This window comes from Schistocerca serialis, chromosome 3 (genome assembly GCF_023864345.2).
Source record: "Schistocerca serialis cubense isolate TAMUIC-IGC-003099 chromosome 3, iqSchSeri2.2, whole genome shotgun sequence".
NCBI classification, from domain to species: domain Eukaryota; kingdom Metazoa; phylum Arthropoda; class Insecta; order Orthoptera; family Acrididae; genus Schistocerca; species Schistocerca serialis.
Window position 1 is genome coordinate 243696044 of NC_064640.1, and position 19464 is coordinate 243715507.

Below are 19464 nucleotides of genomic sequence, written 5' to 3' on the forward strand. Positions count from 1 at the left end.
CCTCACGCCCCACGTGTTGAGCAATTCGGCGGTACGTCCACCCGGCCTCCCGCATGCCCACTATACGCCCTCGCTCAAAGTCCGTCAACTGCACATACGGTTCACGTCCACGCTGTCGCGGCATGCTACCAGTGTTAAAGACTGCGATGGAGCTCCGTATGCCACGGCAAACTGGCTGACACTGACGGCGGCGGTGCACAAATGCTGCGCAGCTAGCGCCATTCGACGGCCAACACCGCGGTTCCTAGTGTGTCCGCTGTGCCGTGCGTGTGATCATTGCTTGTACAGCCCTCTCGCAGTGTCCGGAGCAAGTATGGTGGGTCTGACACACCGGTGTCAATGTGTTCTTTTTTCCATTTCCAGGAGTGTAGATGTTATGCCTCATGCTGTAGGTGTCTAGGTTTTTCCTAACCTATATGAGGTATAATAATACATAGTGGCTATAAACAGTCACTACTCCCAATGTTCTGAATAATGGTGTACAGTGTTCTTGGCTGCTGCTCGATGTAATAATTCTTATTGCCTTCTTTTGCAGTAGCAGCACATCCTTGCAGCCTGCCAAATGACCCCATAGCTTTAATCCTTACAAAATGTGGCTATCGGTCAAAGCATAGTAGACAGTAATCAGAAAATGGTCTGTAATCACTTTTTTTAATCTTTGTAGGAGGTATATTACACAAAAGAGTTTCTTGCATACATGCACAGTGTGTCCATTCCATGAGAGTTAGTGGTTTGTTGCGAAGCCTAACAGTTTCACAGTTCCCATATGGTCAGAGCCTGTGTTTTTTCTAAGGCTGCATACCACGTGAAGTTTTTTTTCTTCGTTTACTTTCATCTTGTTGGCGATGAACCATTTTTTAGCGTTTTGGAACTGTAAATCAAACTTCATGACTGCTTGGGCTGAATTTTCCCCTTTGACAATAAGAGTGGTATCATCCGCAAATTGTAGTGTCTCAACAACTTCACTTAGATCATTTACAAAAATGAGGAAGAGGAGTGGTGCTATGACCAGACCTTGTGGCATGCCGTGTTCTACCTATTGTTCCTGGGATCTTACTCCATGGATTGAAACAATTTGCCTTCTATTTTCCAAGTAAGATAGAAGTGTAGCTAGGGCTATACCTCCCACACCGTAACATTTTAGTTTTTTGAGTAAGATCGCTTTGCTTAGGTTGCACAGTGTGAGTGCACAAACACACTCTCCTCGAATGCCTTCATTACTTTTCTCAATAAGTCTAATGCTGCAGTGGTACAGGACTTTCCCTTATGTAACCCATATTGTGCATCTTTGAGGAGCTTGTTTTCTTTTTCAAAATAATTTAGGATCTCATCTTCCATGATGGATTCAATCACTTTTGCTAGTACAGGGATGATTGATAGTGGCCTAAAACTTGACACATTATCTGAGTTTCTTTTTTTGTAAACTGGTACCGTCCTTGCAAGTTTCAAGAAATCTGAGAAAACTCCTGCAGACAGACAGTTGCTTATAGCTGTTGCTAATGGCTGTGCTATTTCTCCAATAATTTTCTTTAGGACAGTCCAAGTCATCCTGTAGATATCTTGACTCTCCGAAGTTTTGTAAGGTTTTACTATTTTTCAGTATGTCATTTGTTTGTACCTTTTTCCATGTTTCACATTTGCTGAGAGTTTTATTTGGTAAGTAAACAGCAGGATCTATAAGCGAGTCTGAGATTTCAGCAACAGCGTTTTCTATAACTTTGTTAATGTAGTCACTGAAGTCATCTGGACTGCAGGCATTAGAAGAGGAAGTAGGCTTCTTTCTATGTTCATTTACTAGAGTCCAGGCTGCTTTGCACGGATTACAAGCTTCTCTTATGAATCTATCATTCCGCCTCCTTTTAGCTTCTTCTACTTTTTTCCCATAAAATCTCTTGGCCTCTAAGTAATTGCTGTGTAACAATTGTTTACTATTTGGATCTGTGGCTGCTTTGGCGCAGTCATTCCACATTAGGACAATGTTTTTTAGATTGTCTAGCTCAGGTGTGTACCATGTTCTTGCATTTACTATTTTCTGTTTTCCTCGTGCTATACCTGTGTGGCTTTTCTTTGGTATCAGTGAGAACATCTCACCAAATTTGTATTTTAGTGTCTGGAAAAGAACATTTAAGGCAACATTGGGTTTTGCTTCTGTAATTAATTGCTGCCAGTTTATACTGGACATTGAGGCATTGAAAGTGCCTAGTTTATCTTTTGGCACTACTCTTTTGTGAAACATAATTTGATTGCCATGAATTTGTCTGTTGGTTAACCAGAGTCTTTGTTTGTAGTTTCATGACTAATGCTATCATTGCATCAACTACATTTATTTTGTAACTGCAGGTATCTAAATTTGTAATAATAATGTCGAGGCAGGCATCACCTCTAGTTTGAAATCTGTTTGCTATATAGAGACCATAACTATTTATTAAATTCAAGAATGCTGTTTCTTTTGTAGTACTGTTTTCACCTATGTTTACATTGAGACGGACACACACTGCAGTTTTTGGTGTAAGGTGTGTTATGTGACGTAAACAACTTTCCAAGTTAGTGATAAAGTTTCCGAACTTTCCATTTGGTGAATGATACACTGAAACAGTAATCATATGCATATCTACTAGTTCGAAGCCAGCCAGTTTTAAATCCATATCCGAGCAGTAATTTCTCAAGTCCACATCCCTAATGTTGAGATTTTTATTGGCATACACAAACGCGCTTTCATGAATGGTAGTTTCTCGATACCATGAGCTCACCATCTCTAGGTATTCAATGCATCTGCAATTTTCACCCTCTTTTTTGTCGAGACAGTGCTCACATACACATATCACATCTGGCTTTGCATCTTCTATAAATATAGGCAACTGATGACATTTTGTTCGTAGACATTGAACATTTACACTAGCTAAAACTATGGGTAGAGATTTTGATTCCAGTTTTGTTGACCTGCAATATTAGGCTCTATAGTACTGATGCCTAAATGTTCTCCGGAATAAAAAACGCCATAATACTACATTCTAAGGCCATATAGAACTGTTCATTACTTTTTCCTTTAGTTCGACGTAATGACAAGTAAATTCAGCAGAGTGCCTATATCGAAAACTATTATTATATCGGGGTCATATGACAAGAGACACAATGCATGTTGATGACAAAAATCTGTTCTGCGCGTCTGAATGTTCACACCCTTCTTTTGGTTCGCATCAGAGAAGTACCTACTCCGTAGGGTAGAGATCAACGCTTCAGAGGGTGTGTGTGCCATCTTTGAGACATACCGGTGTGAAATGCTTTGCAATGCACTGCTCAAAGTAGATGCAGACGCATAAATCGGACGCTTAGTAGAGACGCTAGAACGCGTTAGAATGATCTGGTACACAAGTTAGCCTGATATTTCTCATGTAGCTTTTGTAGGAAACTTCAAGCACGGGGGACTATAATGGCAGAAAAGGTGTCCAATGCAGCCCGAGTCCAGAGACAGGATACCGGAGTGGTGACAAGTTCAACGAAAAAACCACTTCTGAATTTATTTCCGCAACGGTCCGACTGTAAATATACACCCAGCTACTGGTAAGTATTTAGTTATGTATCTGCAGTCTCCAATTCAGTCAATTTAATAAACTGATAATTTACTGAGAGTTAGGCACTTGTTGCATTCAGACGCTACTGCAGTGAGATCAATATAATGGAACATGCTGCAGTGTGTTGATGTGGGATGATATTAGTCTCTTAATATGATACAGAACCGTAATTTATAGAATATATAAACCTTATAATCTTTCAGTTGTGTATAAATATGTGTTTATATTAGAATCGTATGTAATATTAGCGCGGACGTGACGGACAAGCACGGCGCGTAAATGAAACTCGGTAAGGTGCGTTACGACGAAAAATTATGTGAACAAGTAATGGCAATTTATTTTTTATTTGAAAATTTTATTATGATATATAAGCAGCGTGCATGACTAGTTGGGATACCTCCTTCAGTATTGTTTCTTTTTTAAGAACATGCTCAATACGTGTGGGAGTCTTTGGTGGCGGCACTGGGATTCCCCGTTTCCAGTTTATGTTGCAACTGTTTATCGTGTTTCTCTTGGCGGAAACATTCTTTCGCCTTCCATTTTCTAATGTTTTTGGCGTCCGAGTATTTAGTGTAATATTATAATGAATAATATTCATGCCGACCACGTCTGCATTGCAGTGAAGCTAGATTCAGTAGTTACATAGGTTTAGGTGATGTCTATAAGCGGCATGAGTCATGCTTCGGGCAGAATAAATTAATAAAATGACGCGCAACCGTTGTTCTCACCGGGTTACAGTAGGCGGATTTGATAGCCGATGGTGCAATCATCTTCGCACACCCACTTGGGTGTGGAGATTTCAATCTTTACAATAAGTAACTATTTGTTGTTTTGTTGATACGTAGGGATTGAACACAAAATGTCGGAAGAAATAGTCATGGACGATAAGAAGCGAAGTGAGTGATCTTCACCATGCTTTGCATAATAACTTCGTCGTTGCAACAATTGAATGTATTATTTAACGGACGCATATGGAGAAAACGCAATTCTTGGTAAGCATGCAATAATGGTATATTGTTAATAGCAGGTTGCGAAACAAAATAAACATAAAAATTGAACTCTTACCAATTTTACTTTGATGCAACGTGAGCTTCGAATACGGTAGCACCGGTAGCGGTTATTTAATCTGAAATGGTTACGTACGTAACTATGGGCGAGGTTTTTCTTTGAAGATTTAGTATTGATAAACGCAGCCCAGTTTTTGGACACTCCTTTGGTTTGGGGACTTTTCTTTAATCCTATTTAACTTCATAACCGGTAGCCAAATTTAAGCGTTCACAAACATTACAATGATTATTTCTATTCAGTGGCAGTAGAAATGTCGGAGAATACTAACAGCTGTTGGCGTTAAATAATCCAATTTACGAAGTGGAAAAAGTCCCAATGGCTAGCCTTGTTGCAATAAGTTTTCTAGAATTACTCATTTCTTTAAAATTTTACCTAGTTATTGTTGTAGGGGCACTGTAATTATCAAAGAATTGCATGTGGTAGAAATAAAAGCTTTGCAGTGTTGGTATATGACAACAGACATTGTTGACCAAGAGTCTTGATATTTTTTGTGGAATTGATATATTAGCACAGTTGGAATGTTTGAATCAAGAATGAATTTTCACTGTGTGGTGTTTTTTTTAAACATTCTGGTAGATGAACACAGTGTGTTGAACTGAAATACAAATCCAGAACTTTGCATGTTGGAGGCAGTGCTAGTACAGAGTGAACCATTCAGGCACGACTCGTGACGCACTAAAAGGTGCACTTAAGTTCACACAAGTTCTCCTGTGTACTTTGGCAGACCAGCACTCTCAGAAGAAAGACTACTGGGGAGAAATGACGTAATCGCAATCTAGGGGATTGTACGCTGAATAAATTGGGAAGTAGGATACAGGATAATGGCAGGTTGTGAATTGTGCCTATATATTGTAGCGAGAATGAGCATTGCCAGCAAAATGGGAGGTTCCAAGTTAGAGACCTGGTCCAGCACACAGCTTTAATTGTGGGAGTGTTGAATGTTTGAATGATTCTCAATTCAGCTGATGTTGAAAAAATAATGGGAAAGGTTCTTATGGGTCATTACTACATGTTGAAGATAAGGTATGGAGTTACAGTAGAATTAGGCTATGACATTTATTTCATTCATTGTTCCACTGAATTGTGTAGAGAAATTATAAAAAAAAAATGTTCAGTTACATTTAGGAAGTAACACATGCTTGAGATCTTGGGTTTAAAAAGTTACAAGGGTGGAATAGAAAAGTGTGTTAAAAAATAATGGGTTGTAATGCTGAAATGTGAAAGGTTTCCATTTGAACAGTTTTGTGAGACTGCATATAGTGCAGATTGGCTGAAAAAATGAACTCCTAATTGGAGAAAAAGACATGCCTGTGGTATGTACTCTCTGGATTTTCACAAAAATATCATTAAAGGCTTTGCAGCATACATATTAGATTAGTTTTGAGAGGACGAAAGGGTCTGACTGATAGGAAAGATGGGGTGGGAAGGTAGTTCATAATCATTCCATGTATTTAGTGACTGCTAACCCATAATAATCTTCCAGAATGAGATTTTCACTCTGCAGCGGAGTGTGCACTGATATGAAACTTCCTGGCAGATCAAAACTGTTTGCCCAACCGAGTCTCGGTCGGGCACACAGTTTTGATCTGCCAGGAAGTTTCATAATAATCATGTATTTGTGCAAGGCTATTTGACATGAGCTAGATTATTTTGCTAATGAGGCTGGGTGTTTTTGTGAAATTGCATCAAGTGTGGCTTTATCGGACATTGAAAATGTGTGCCTGTGCTGAAACTTTCTGGCATTAAGTGTGTCTGACTGGGTCTCTTGAGTCTCATCTTTTGTAATCTGTGCCCTGCCAACTGAGCTGGCCATTTTCACTTTGTATCTCGACTGAAATTTTCAGTCTTATCTATACTTTCCTCCTCCTTGCAAAGCTTCATTGTGCATTGTAATATGATTTAAAGCACTGTAGATGTTTAGCAGCTGTGTTGAGCTGTCAGTAAATAGTAACATTAGTATGCAGAAGGTCTGAAGTACCAGGATAAAATCATGCTGTGTGGATAGTTTGCATTGTACACCATCCAAACTCAGCACCCAACAGTGCAGTTATTTACCAGATTTTATCCCTTTTTGAAAAATTGGCACTCAGTTTTGAACTGTTCATTTTAGCAGTTCCTTTTAAAACTGTATTCTAAAAAATTTCCTTATTAATCTTGAGAAATCCGTTCACAGTATACTGGTATTTGTTCAGAACTCTATTTTCTATGCCATAAAGTAAAGATGATACGTAAATTATACTTCTCCACTGAGAAGATATACCGAGCTATACAAATCAATGTAAAAATACAAATTTCAATAAGAAAGTACTATAAAAACTTGTCAGTAACAATAAAGGGAAGCTATACATTATATGCAGAGATGAGTCATATAATGTTCTGTGGGGTGATCAATATGATTGAAAATGAACACACTTCATACACTGCAGTCACAGTTTAGGCACTTTATTTGCTCCAAGATGACAGGTTTTGACAATCTTATGCTGCCATCATCTGATGGTCTGGAACTTGCTGTAAAATTGCCATGTTACATTACATGAAGTCGAAGTATAAAAGGCACTCTCCACATATACGTGTCTTGATAAAAGTCCAGTCGATAAAGTAAACACAGTTGGTAAAAATGCACTTGCATGTTAAAAAGCACACAGCTGATAACCTCATATTGTCTGTGCAAGCTGATGGTGACCACAATTCTCATGAGCTTGCCACACAGCACCGCGCTACTGTGTGTATTTTATCGACTGGACTTTTATCAAGACAGGTATACATGAAGAGTGCCTTTTATACTTTAAGTTCCTGTAAAGTAACGTGGCAATTTTATAGCAAGTTCCAGACAATCAGATGATGGCAGCATAAGACAGTCAAAACTGATCATCTTGGAGCAATGTAAGTGTCTAAATTCTGGTTTTGGTGGATGAAGTGTGTGCATTTTCAGTGAAACATATAGTCACATACCATGAACTCCAGTAAAAAAAAAGGCGTGAAGTACCTATCTACCGCGACTGTGGGGGTTGTTGTTGTCATTGTTGTCTTCGGTCCAGAGACTGGACTGATGCAGCTCTCCTTGCTACTATATCCTGTGCAAGCTTCTTCCTCTCCAAGTAACTGCAGCAACCTACGTCCTTCGTCAGTCCTAATAAAATTTTGATTGCCGCCATGAAAAAATAAATTTGCATAATTTGTTGTTTGCAGGTACATGTCTGCATATCTGGCACAGAGAAATCCACATGTGAAAGTGCTGATGCGTCCTGCTAGAGGAGCCAAAGTGAAATGGACCACCCATCCCCAGATAAAGTGGAGACAGGCTGCGCCATTATGTTTTGGCCCATCTAGCAGTGTGCTGGAGTACTGTGGTGTGAGGATGTATGTGTACACACACATGTATCTGCAAACAAAAGATTATGTAGCCTGACTTTGTTTTATCAAGGAGATAATTAAAATTTCCTATTTTAGTAGGTCTAGGGGTAGCGTCTTTGATTCATAATCAAAATGTTTTCGGTCCCAGGTTCGATCCCCGCCACTGCCTAAATTTTGATAAATAATCAGCATTGGCGGCCGAAGACTTCTGGCATAAGAAGTCAACCTCATTCTGCCAACGGCCTTGTCAAAGAGGGCGGAGGAGCGGATAGAGGTTCAGGGCACTCTCTTGTCCTAGGGGTGGGAAATTGCCCCTAAAGGCGGAAGAATCAGCAATGATCAACGACATGAGGATGCAGAAGGCAATGGAAACCACTGTATTAAAGACACGTAACGTATATCCACAGGACATGTGGCCTGTAATTGAAGAAGTGTCATGATGATCTCTCCATTGGCAAAAGATTCCGGAATAGTCCCCCATTCGGATCTCCGGGAGGGGACTGCCAAGGGGGAGGTTACCATGAGAAAAAGATTGAATAATCAACTAAAGGATAACGTTCTACGAGTCGGGCGGGGCGTGGAATGTCAGAAGCTTGAACGTGGTAGGGAAACTAGAAAATCTGAAAAGGCAAATGCAAAGACTCCTTAGTACTTCTGTATCCCACTTCTTTGCATATTGATTCTTCCTGACTAATGTCTTTAACTTCAGCCTACTCTTCATCACTACTATATTGTGATCAGAGTCTATATCTGCTCCTGGGTACGCCTTGCAATCCAGTATCCAATTTCGGAATCTCTGTCTGACCATGATGTAATCTAATTGAAATCTTCCCATATCTCCCGGCCTTTTCCAAGTACACCAACTCCTCTTGTGATTCTTGAACAGGATATTCGCTATTACTAGCTGAAACTTGTTACAGAACTCAATTACACTTTCTCCTCTTTCATTCCTTGTCCCAAGCCCATATTCTCCTGTAACCTTTTCTTCTACTCCTTCCGCTACAACTGCATTACCCTTTCAATATCCTCATACACTTTCTCTATCTCTTCATCTTCAGCTTGCGACGTCGGCATGTATACCTGAACTATCGTTGTCGGTGTTGGTCTGCTGTCGATTCTGATTAGAACAACCCGGTCACTGAACTGTTCACAGTAACACACCCTCTGCCCTACCCTCCTATTCATAACGAATCCTACACCTGTTCTACCATTTTCTGCTGCTGTTGATATTACCCGATACTCATCTGACCAGAAATCCTTGTCTTCCTTCCACTTCACTTACCCCTACTATATCCTGTTTCAATACATCCCTACCGCTTTTCTGGGGGCTTACAATAAACCTCTGACACTGACCCTGAAAATCACCCATCACAAATACGCTCACCTGGAAAGCACTTTGTTGGCACACATATTCCTATGAAAATATTCTTTTATTTAACAAAAGCAATTTCACCCTTAAGACTGTTTTTGAGGTTTTATATGAACATTAAGAGCACAATAATTGTGTTTATTGAATGATTTTTAGAAATCTACTCACATTTTAGAACAATTTGTTTTACTCATCACGGTGCAAGTTTCAGTGGGATAATCATAAACCATTTTCAAAACTGATTTGTTCACACATACTTCGTTTATTAAGTCACCATCTGAGACAACATCACTTTCATAAAAAAAACTGTCAGGTCTGACTTAAGAATGATATCAGAATTTTGATTAAACAAATAAGGAGAAGTCTGTTGCAGTTGCCTGACATCCATCACTCAACTACATATTACACAAAACAACTTCGAAAATGTTTTTTCTTCAGTTTAACAAATGTGATGTTAGCAACAATGATGCACCACAAGTTTCAAACAGTTTAAATTCTTATAATACATTCCAAATAAAATGGTATATATTGTGTGTGTGTGTGTGTGTGTGTGTGTGTGTGTGTGTGTGTGTGTTTTTATTGATCAGTACATGTGCCTAATGAATTACACTTAGCTTTTCTGATAAACAGAATATTGTTTCATATATATGACTTCTTGGGATTCTAAACCATCACAAGTAAGATGTGATTCAATCATTAGAAGCCTACAATATATCAGGTGCCATAACAATATGTACCTATGTAATTAAATGCAAACAGTTTGATAACATGATTAGCAACAACTGGGCAACCAGGATTTTTGCTTTCAAGTCCCCCGAGTTTAATAACAGAACTACAAGAAGAGATATTTCCAAACAGTATAAAAATAACTCCATACAGATAAGGCATATATCCAGTGGCCTTCAGCCAACAAAAATATTTTGGAACTACATTAGAATATCTACATAAAACTTTCATGCAGTATGAGGGCAAAATTTTTTTTTTTTTTTTTTTTGTCATCAGTCTACTGACTGGTTTGATGCGGCCCGCCACGAATTCCTTTCCTGTGCTAACCTCTTCATCTCAGAGTAGCACTTGCAACCTACATCCTCAATTATTTGCTTGACGTATTCCAATCTCTGTCTTCCTCTACAGTTTTTGCCCTCTACAGCTCCCTCTAGTACCATGGAAGTCATTCCCTCATGTCTTAGCAGATGTCCTATCATCCTGTCCCTTCTCCTTATCAGTGTTTTCCACATATTCCTTTCCTCTCCGATTCTGCGTAGAACCTCCTCATACCTTACCTTATCAGCCCACATAATTTTCAACATTCGTCTATAGCACCACATCTCAAATGCTTCGATTCTCTTCTGTTCCGGTTTTCCCATAGTCCATGTTTCACTACCATACAATGCTGTGCTCCAGACGTACATCCTCAGAAATTTCTTCCTCAAATTAAGGCCAGTATTTGATATTAGTAGACTTCTCTTGGCCAGAAATGCCTTTTTTGCCATAGCGAGTCTGTTTTTGATGTCCTCCTTGCTCCGTCCGTCATTGGTTATTTTACTGCCTAGGTAGCAGAATTCCTTAACTTCATTGACTTCATGACCATCAATCCTGATGTTAAGTTTCTCGCTGTTCTCATTTCTACTACTTCTCATTACCTTCGTCTTTCTCCGATTTACTCTCAAACCATACTGTGTACTCATTAGACTGTTCATTCCGTTCAGCAGATCATTTAATTCTTCTTCACTGTCACTCAGGATAGCAGTGTCATCAGCGAATTGTATCATTGATATCCTTTCACCTTTTATTTTAATTCCACTCCTGAACCTTTCTTTTATTTCCATCATTGCTTCCTCGATGTACAGATTGAAGAGTAGGGGCGAAAGGCTACAGCCTTGTCTTACACCATTCTTAATACGAGCACTTCGTTCTTGATCATCCACTCTTATTATTCCCTCTTGGTTGTTGTACATGTTGTATATGACCCGTCTCTCCCTATAGCTTACCCCTACTTTTTTCAGAATCTCGAACAGCTTGCACTATTTTATATTGTCGAACGCTTTTTCCAGGTCGACAAATCCTATGAAAGTGTCTTGATTTTTCTTTAGCCTTGCTTCCATTATTAGCCGTAACGTCAGAATTGCCTCTCTCGTCCCTTTACTTTTCCTAAGGCCAAACTGATTGTCACCTACCGCATTCTCAATTTTCTTTTCCATTCTTCTGTATATTATTCTTGTAAGCAGCTTAGATGCATGAGCTGTTAAGCTGATTGTGCGATAATTCTCGCACTTGTCAGCTCTTGCCGTCTTCGGAATTGTGTGGATGATGCTTTTCCGAAAGTCAGATGGTATATCGCCAGACTCATATATTCTACACACCAACGTGAATAGTCGTTTTGTTGCCACTTCCCCCAATGATTTTAGAAATTCTGATGGCATGTTATCTATCCCTTCTGCCTTATTTGACCGTAAGTCCTCCAAAGCTCTTTTAAATTCCAATTCTAATACTGGATCCCCTGTCTCTTCTAAATCGACTCCTGTTTCTTCTTCTATCACATCAGACAAATCTTCACCCTCATAGAGGCTTTCAATGTATTCTTTCCACCTATCTGCTCTCTCCTCTGCATTTAACAGTGGAATTCCTGTTGCACTCTTAATGTTACCACCGTTGCTTTTAATGTCACCAAAGGTTGTTTTGACTTTCCTGTATGCCGAGTCTGTCCTTCTGACAATCATAGCTTTTTCGATGTCTTCACATTTTTCCTGCAGCCATTTCGTTTTAGCTTCCCTGCACTTCCTATTTATTTCATTCCTCAGTGGTTTGTATTTCTGTATTCCTGATTTTCCCGGAACATGTTTGTACTTCCTCCTTTCATCGATCAACTGAAGTATTTCTTCTGTTACCCATGGTTTCTTCGCAGCTACCTTCTTTGTACGTATGTTTTCCTTCCCAACTTCTGTGATGGCCCCGAGTCCCAAATCTTTGAACACAGTACACTCAGGAGTCAACATTATAGTGACTCTGTACTACTTCCCCATATTTGCCTTTCAAGGGATGCATTTGGTCCTCACTTCATTTTTATGGACCACAAGATGCAAATCCATCGAACTGTGCATGTGAAGCAGCTCCTGGAATAAGTGAATACTCAACAAAAAGACCGGCCTACTTGTTCCCGGCTTAATTCCCATCTAGCACGTTTTTTAGGGAGATATATTGCAGCACCTCACATGCACCGACGACAATTCATTACTTCGCAACTGCACTGGTGGAGGACCGGAATGCTCTTTCACAAGATCCCCTCACCTAACCCGTGGCCAGTATGGGAGCACATTACAGAGCATGCATTGCTCTCTGGTGATCCAACAACTTGTTAAAAACCGTGGCCCCACCATTTGTAACGTTGGGGAGACCATTGTGAATTGCAGCTGTTTCAGCATACTTACAAGTATGCGAACATTTTAGGTTAAGCTTTACTGTGACTTTGACATTAAATGAAACAAGTGTACTGTTACAGTCACTGTTTATTTATCCCCACAACGTGTTTCAAAGGTCTACACCTCCATCAGGTCGATTTACATTTGTTACTATGACGCTGTGTGTGTGTGTGTGTGTGTGTGTGTGTGTGTGTGTGTGTGTGTGTGTGTGTGTGTTTGTGGGGGGGGGGGGGGTAAAATTTTATGGAGGAACTTGTGGCACTGTATAGTAGAGAAACAGAACACTATTTCAAAGCATCGTTTTGGATTTCTTTTGACAAAAACTAAACGTACATTTAACGGTAAAAATAAAATACGTAAAATAGGAGTACCTCCAGTGGTCACAGGTTCCGTTCTGACATAACCCATGACATGTATACGGTCATATTTTGTAAACAAATATGGTATCTGGAAACTGTCAGTTGCAAGGATCATATAGTAGAAGAGAAACATTGCCACAAAGTACAAAGAATATACATTATAACAACATTAGTACAGAATAAGTTTTAACGGATTTTGGAGATCTTTGTTTTGAGGTGTTGAATACATGCATTGGAATAAATATTTCATGTGGTATTTTGTCAAGTTAATATAGCTTAAACTTCATATTCATTTAAATAATCAGGGTACATGTTGCAAGCTTTAATTACAATAATTACGTTGTCTCACAAGCTGCGACATTGTCTCGAATAAAACTGTGACCTGTATACACAGTAAGTTTCCTTTAATTTATGTATATGGTCACAACTTTTTCTTAACAGATTACCGGTGTCAGTCTATAATGACCATCATCAGATCTGTTTTATAAAAACATTATTACTTTGTGTCTATAAAACAGATCCAATGATGGTCATTATAGACTGACACCGGTAATCTGTTAAAAAAAAGTTTGTGACCATAGACAAAACTAAAGGAAACTTATTAATTATGTTGTCTACAGTGGTAAAATTTTACATAACATCTACATCTACATCCATACTCCGCAAGCCACCTGACGGTGTGTGGCGGAGGGTACCTTGAGTACCTCTCTCGGTTCTCCCTTCTATTCCAGTCTCGTATTGTTCGTGGAAAGAAAGATTGTCGGTATGCCTCTGTTTGGGCTCTAACACCTCTGATTTTATCCTCATGGTCTGTTCGCAAGATATACGTAGGAGGGAGCAATATACTGCTTGACTCCTCAGTGAAGGTATGTTCTCGAAACTTCGACAAAAGCCGGTACCGAGCTGCTGAGCGTCTTTCCTGCAGAGTCTTCCACTGGAGTTTATCTATAATATCTGTAACGCTTTCGCGATTACTAAATGATCCTGTAATGAAGCGCGCTGCTCTCCGTCGTTGAATCTTCTCTATCTCCTGTATCAACCCCACCTGGTACGGATCCCACACTGGTGAGCAATATTCAAGTAGTGGGCGAACAAGTGTACTGTATCCTACTTCCTTTGCTTTAGGATTGCATTTCCTTAGGTTCCTTCCAATGAATCATACTCTGGCATCTGCTTTACCAATGATCAACTTTATATGATCATTCCATTTTAAATCACTCCTAATGCTTACTCCCAGATAATTCATGAAATTAACTGTGTCCAGTTACTGATCTGGTATATTTTAGCTAAATGATAAAGGATCTTTCTTTCTATGTATTCGCAGCACATTACACTTGTCTACATTGAGATTCAATTGCCGTTCCATGCACCATGCATCAATTCGTTGCAGATCCTCCTGCATTTCAGTACAATTTTCCATTGTTACAACCTCTCATATACTACAGCATCATCTGCAAAAAGCCTGAATGAACTTCCGATGTTATCCACAAGGTCATTTATGTTTATTGTGAATAGCAACGGTCCTACGACACTCCCCTGTGGCACACCTGAAATTACTCTTACTTCGGAAGACTTCTCTCCAGTGAGAATGACATGCTGCGTTCTGTTATCTAGGAACTCTTCAGTCCAATCACACAATTGGTCTGGTAGTCCATATGCTCTTACTTTGTTCATTAAACGACTGTGGGGAACTATATCGAATGCCTTGCGGAAGTCAAGAAACACGGCATCTACCTGGGAACCCGTGTCTATGGCTCTCTGAGTCTCATGGACGAATAGCGCGAGCTGGCTTTCACACGATCATCTTTTTCGAAACCCATGCTAATTCCTACAGAGTAGATTTCTAGTCTCCAGAAAAGTCGTTATACTCGAACATAATACGTGTTCCAAAATTCTACAACTGATCGACGTTAGAGATGTAGGTCTATAGTTCTGCACATCTGTTTGACGTCCCTTCTTGAAAACGGAGATGACCTGTGCCATTTTCGAATCCTTTGCAACACTACGCTCTTCTAGAGATCTACGGTACACCGCTGCAAGAAGGGGGCAAGTTCCTTCACGTACTCTGTGTAAAATCAAACTGGTATCCCATCAGGTCCACCGGCCTTTACTCTTTTGAGCTATTTTAATTGTTTTTCTATCCCTCTGTCATCTATTTCAATATCTACCATTTTGTCATCCGTGCGACAATCTAGAGAAGGAACTACAGTGCAGTCTTCCTCTGTGAAACAGCTTTGGAAAAAGACATTTAGTATTTCAGCCTTTAGTCTGTGATCCTCTGTTTCAGTACCATTTTGGTCACAGAGAGTCTGGACATTTGTTTTGATCCATCTACCGCTTTGACATAAGACCTTTCTTAGGATTTTCTGCCAAGTCAGTACATAGAACTTTTCTTTCGAATTCATTGAACACCTCGCACATAACCCTTTTCACACTACATTTTGCTTCTCGTAATTTTTGGTTGTCTGCAAGGCTTCGGCTATGTTTATGTTTGCTGTGAAGTTGCCTTTGCTTCCGCAGCAGTTTTCTAACTCGGTTGTTGTACCACGGTGGCTCTTTTCCATCTCTTACGATCTTGCTTGGCACATACTCATCTAATGCATATTGTATGATGGTTTTGAACTTTGGCCACTGATCAGCACTATCTGTACTTGAGGCAAAAATTTTGTGTTGAGCCGTCAAGTACTCTGAAATCTGCTTTTTGTCACTTTGCTAAACAGATAAATCTTCCTACCTTTTTTAATATTTCTATTTACAGCTGAAATCATTGATGCAGTAACTGCTTTATGATCACTGGTTCTCTGCTCTGTGTCAACTGTTTCAAATAGTTCGGGGCTGTTTGTCACCAGAAGGTCTAATATGTTATCGCCACAAGTCGGTTCTCTGTTTAACTGCTCAGGGTAGTTTTCAGATAATGCACTTAAAAAAATTTCACTGGGTTCCTTGTCCCTGCCACCCGTTTGTCCCAGTCTATATCTGGCAAATTAAAATCTCCACCCAGAGCTAAAAAATGGCCGGGAAGTCTCGAAATATTTTCCAAACTTTCCTTCAGGTGCTCTGCCACAACAGCTGCTGAGCCCGGGGGCCCATAGAGACATCCAATTACCACGTTTGAGCCTGCTTTAACCATGACCTTCACCCAAATTATTTCACATTTCGTATCTCCGTAAATTTCCTTCAATACTATTGCACTTTTTATCGCTATAAACATGCCTCCCCCTTCACTGCCCAGCCTCTCTCTGTGGTGTACATTCCAATCTGAGTTGAGAATTTCATTACTGTTTACATCTGGTTTCAGCCAACTTTCTGTCCCTAGTATTATGTGGGCATTTCGACCATTTATTAATGGGAGAATTTCTGGGACCTTTCTATAGACGCTCCTGCAGTTTACTATTACCACATTAATATTGTTATTCCCTGTTGCGTTTTGCCTACTACTACCTTGTCGCGTCTCAGGAGGCGTCTTGTCGGGCATAGGGAGGAAATTATCTAACCATTGATAAATTGTTAGCTGAAATATTTAAAAGTAACTTAGAAGAAAAAATCCTGAATTCTAATCACTACCTCCTCAAAAATATCTACTACTACAGATATGTAGGTGATACCACCATTTTAATCAATGGCACGAAAGACGCTATTATGAGTTGAACCAATTATTCAACGATTCCCATGAAAACAAAATGCACAGTTGAACACCAAGCAAGTGACTATATAAACTTTTTACACCTTATCATGAGAATAAACAACAGACGCCATAAGTTTGAAATGTATTGGAAGCCTAACCAAAACACATACTGCCATTCACAGCTCCTCTTTTCACCCTACAGTCCACAAGATGGCAACATACCGGTACATGGTCAATAGGGCTATCCAGCTACCACACTCTGTTGACAAATGTGAACAAGAAATTTAAATAATAAAACAAACAGCTATTGCAAATGGCTATAACAGCTGCATGGTAGACACCCTAATACACTCAATAGTGGCAAAGCAATAACATCACAAAAATAAAACATCTTCCATACAATCCACTTTCTAGGTAATATTTCATATCAGATTTCAAACGTCTTCAAACCAAAAGACGTAAACATATCCTTTACCGCAGACAATAAGATTGGACAGAAGCTACCTCACAATATCCACACATGAAACCCACTCATCATAACATACGTGTGTACAAAATCGAATGTTTGGACTGTGATTGCTTCTACTACATAGGCCAGACAGGCAGATCATTTGAGATTAGATTCAAAGACCACATGGCAGCACTAAAAAACAAAAAAATAACACATCAGCAATAGCCACCCACCTGCATAAAACAAAATGCCATGTTAACAAAACAAGTATCGGCATCCTGCATGTCCAACCTAAGGGTAAAACACCAGACATCCTTGAAACACTCCAAATAGGCAAACATCGAACAAAACAACCTGAAGCCATCTTAAATGACAATATTTACAATAGTATCATCTCTGTCTTTAGCAACTGCCTATGTTGTTAAATTTTCAATGCACACACACACACACACACACACACACACACACACACACACACACAGTAATATTTACCATAAGTATTTCATTTTGTTACCATGATACCCTCAAAAGCAAAAGGGATTGACCTCATTTACAAATATACCAGCAGCCCAACAGCTTATACCCCTTGTCAGCTTGAAACTATATGTACGTCAATTAATGGCACAAATTGTACATCCATCTGCATATTTCAAAGCATTAAACAATGTATTAACCCAACCTATGGCAGTTATTACATGTAGCAGATATAATCTTGAGAAACCCCTACTTTGGAAAGCTTGCTCTCATCCAACCACTCCTTCCACCATCTCTTCTCTTCCTCTCACTTTCCCCTTCTCTTCCTTTGCTTCTGCCTCCAGCTTTTCATTCCTATCAGTGAATCCCAACCAAAATTGTTATTTATGTAAAATTTTACCACTATAGACAATATAATTATTGTAATTAAAGCTTGCTACATGTAATCTGATTATTTAAATGAATATGAAGTTTAAGCTATATTAACTTTACAAAATACCAAATGAAATATTTATTCCAATGCATGTGTTAAACGCCTCAAAACAATGGTCTCCAAAATCCGTTAAAACTTATTCTGTACTAATGTTGTTACAATGTATTTTCTTTGTACTTTGTGATAATGTTTCTCTTCAATTATATAATCCTTGCACCTAATATTTACCAGACACCATACTTTTTTTACGAAATATGACAGTATATATGTCATGTGTTCAGACGGTGAAAGAAACCTGTGACTGCTGGAGGTACTCTTTATTTTATTTTTCCATTAGATATATGTTTAGTTTTTGTCGAAAGAAATCAAAGACCATGCTCTGAAATAGTGTTCTGTTTCTCCACTAGACAGTGCCATAAGTTCCACCAAAAAATCACCACACACACACACACACACACACACACACACACACACACACACGCTCACTCACTCACTCACAATAGTAACAAATGTAAATCCACCTGATTATGGAGGTTTAAGGGGAGATGGTGGCAGAAATAATGAAAATTTTACAAATTATATTTCTTTGCTTATTTCATAATAAATATAATTGAGATTATTATCCAAAAATTTTTCCTTGAGATTTGAACTACAAATGGCATAAAAAACATTAAAACCCAAAGCAGGGTAATGCGCCAAGCCCACTTTTCAATGTACCAAATGGAGGAAAAATTTTATTGCAGAATTTGGCCTGTTAACCTAGAAAATAAACCTTTAGAAGGCTGTGATTTTTTGTATACGTAACAGCAGTGTTGTACAGAAGGCTGTGGCGCCATTTTCTGGTTCAGTGTGGTGTAGAAGGGTGGGGAGTGTTGTAAAAAAGTTTTGTGCTGTTCAGTGGAATTCGAGTGATGCTTGATTTATTGTGCCACTCCTTGTGCAAGGTTGAATCTGTTGATCCCTTTTTACAATGCCTAGGCCTGGTAAAGTATTTAAAAAATATAGTAAGTCCCATATTTCCGATTTAAAGCGAAAAACTGACATTGAGGTTAGGGTCGGGCATACAGATGCAAACATTAGCTTGTCTCCAAGTGCATCTAAAATAAAACTTGGGACAGGGATTGTGTCAGAAGAAACAAATCATGACAGAAATACAGGTTTCAGAATTGTGGATATGGAAATGGTGGCAGAAGCACTTAGAAAAGCCTGCAAGTGCTCTGTTTGTGGAGGAAATGTGGATTTGGTTGATGATGATGGAAAGAGAGAAGGTTTGATTTGCACATTGCACATTTTGTGTCAAAACTGTGATGCTGACAGACCATTCAAGACATCAGAGGCCA

General features: G+C 39.2%; 1 protein-coding gene across 1 annotated transcript in view; it reads left to right on the forward strand.

Moving 5' to 3' along the window:
* The first annotated feature begins 3298 nt into the window (after window positions 1-3298).
* LOC126469992 (protein N-terminal glutamine amidohydrolase) overlaps window positions 3299-19464 on the forward strand; it is a 98106-nt gene continuing 81940 nt past the window's right edge. The window contains exon 1 of the mRNA XM_050097443.1: window positions 3299-3561. Coding sequence (XP_049953400.1) covers window positions 3431-3561 — 131 coding nt within the window. The 5' untranslated portion in view covers window positions 3299-3430. The remainder of the gene's footprint in view (window positions 3562-19464) is intronic.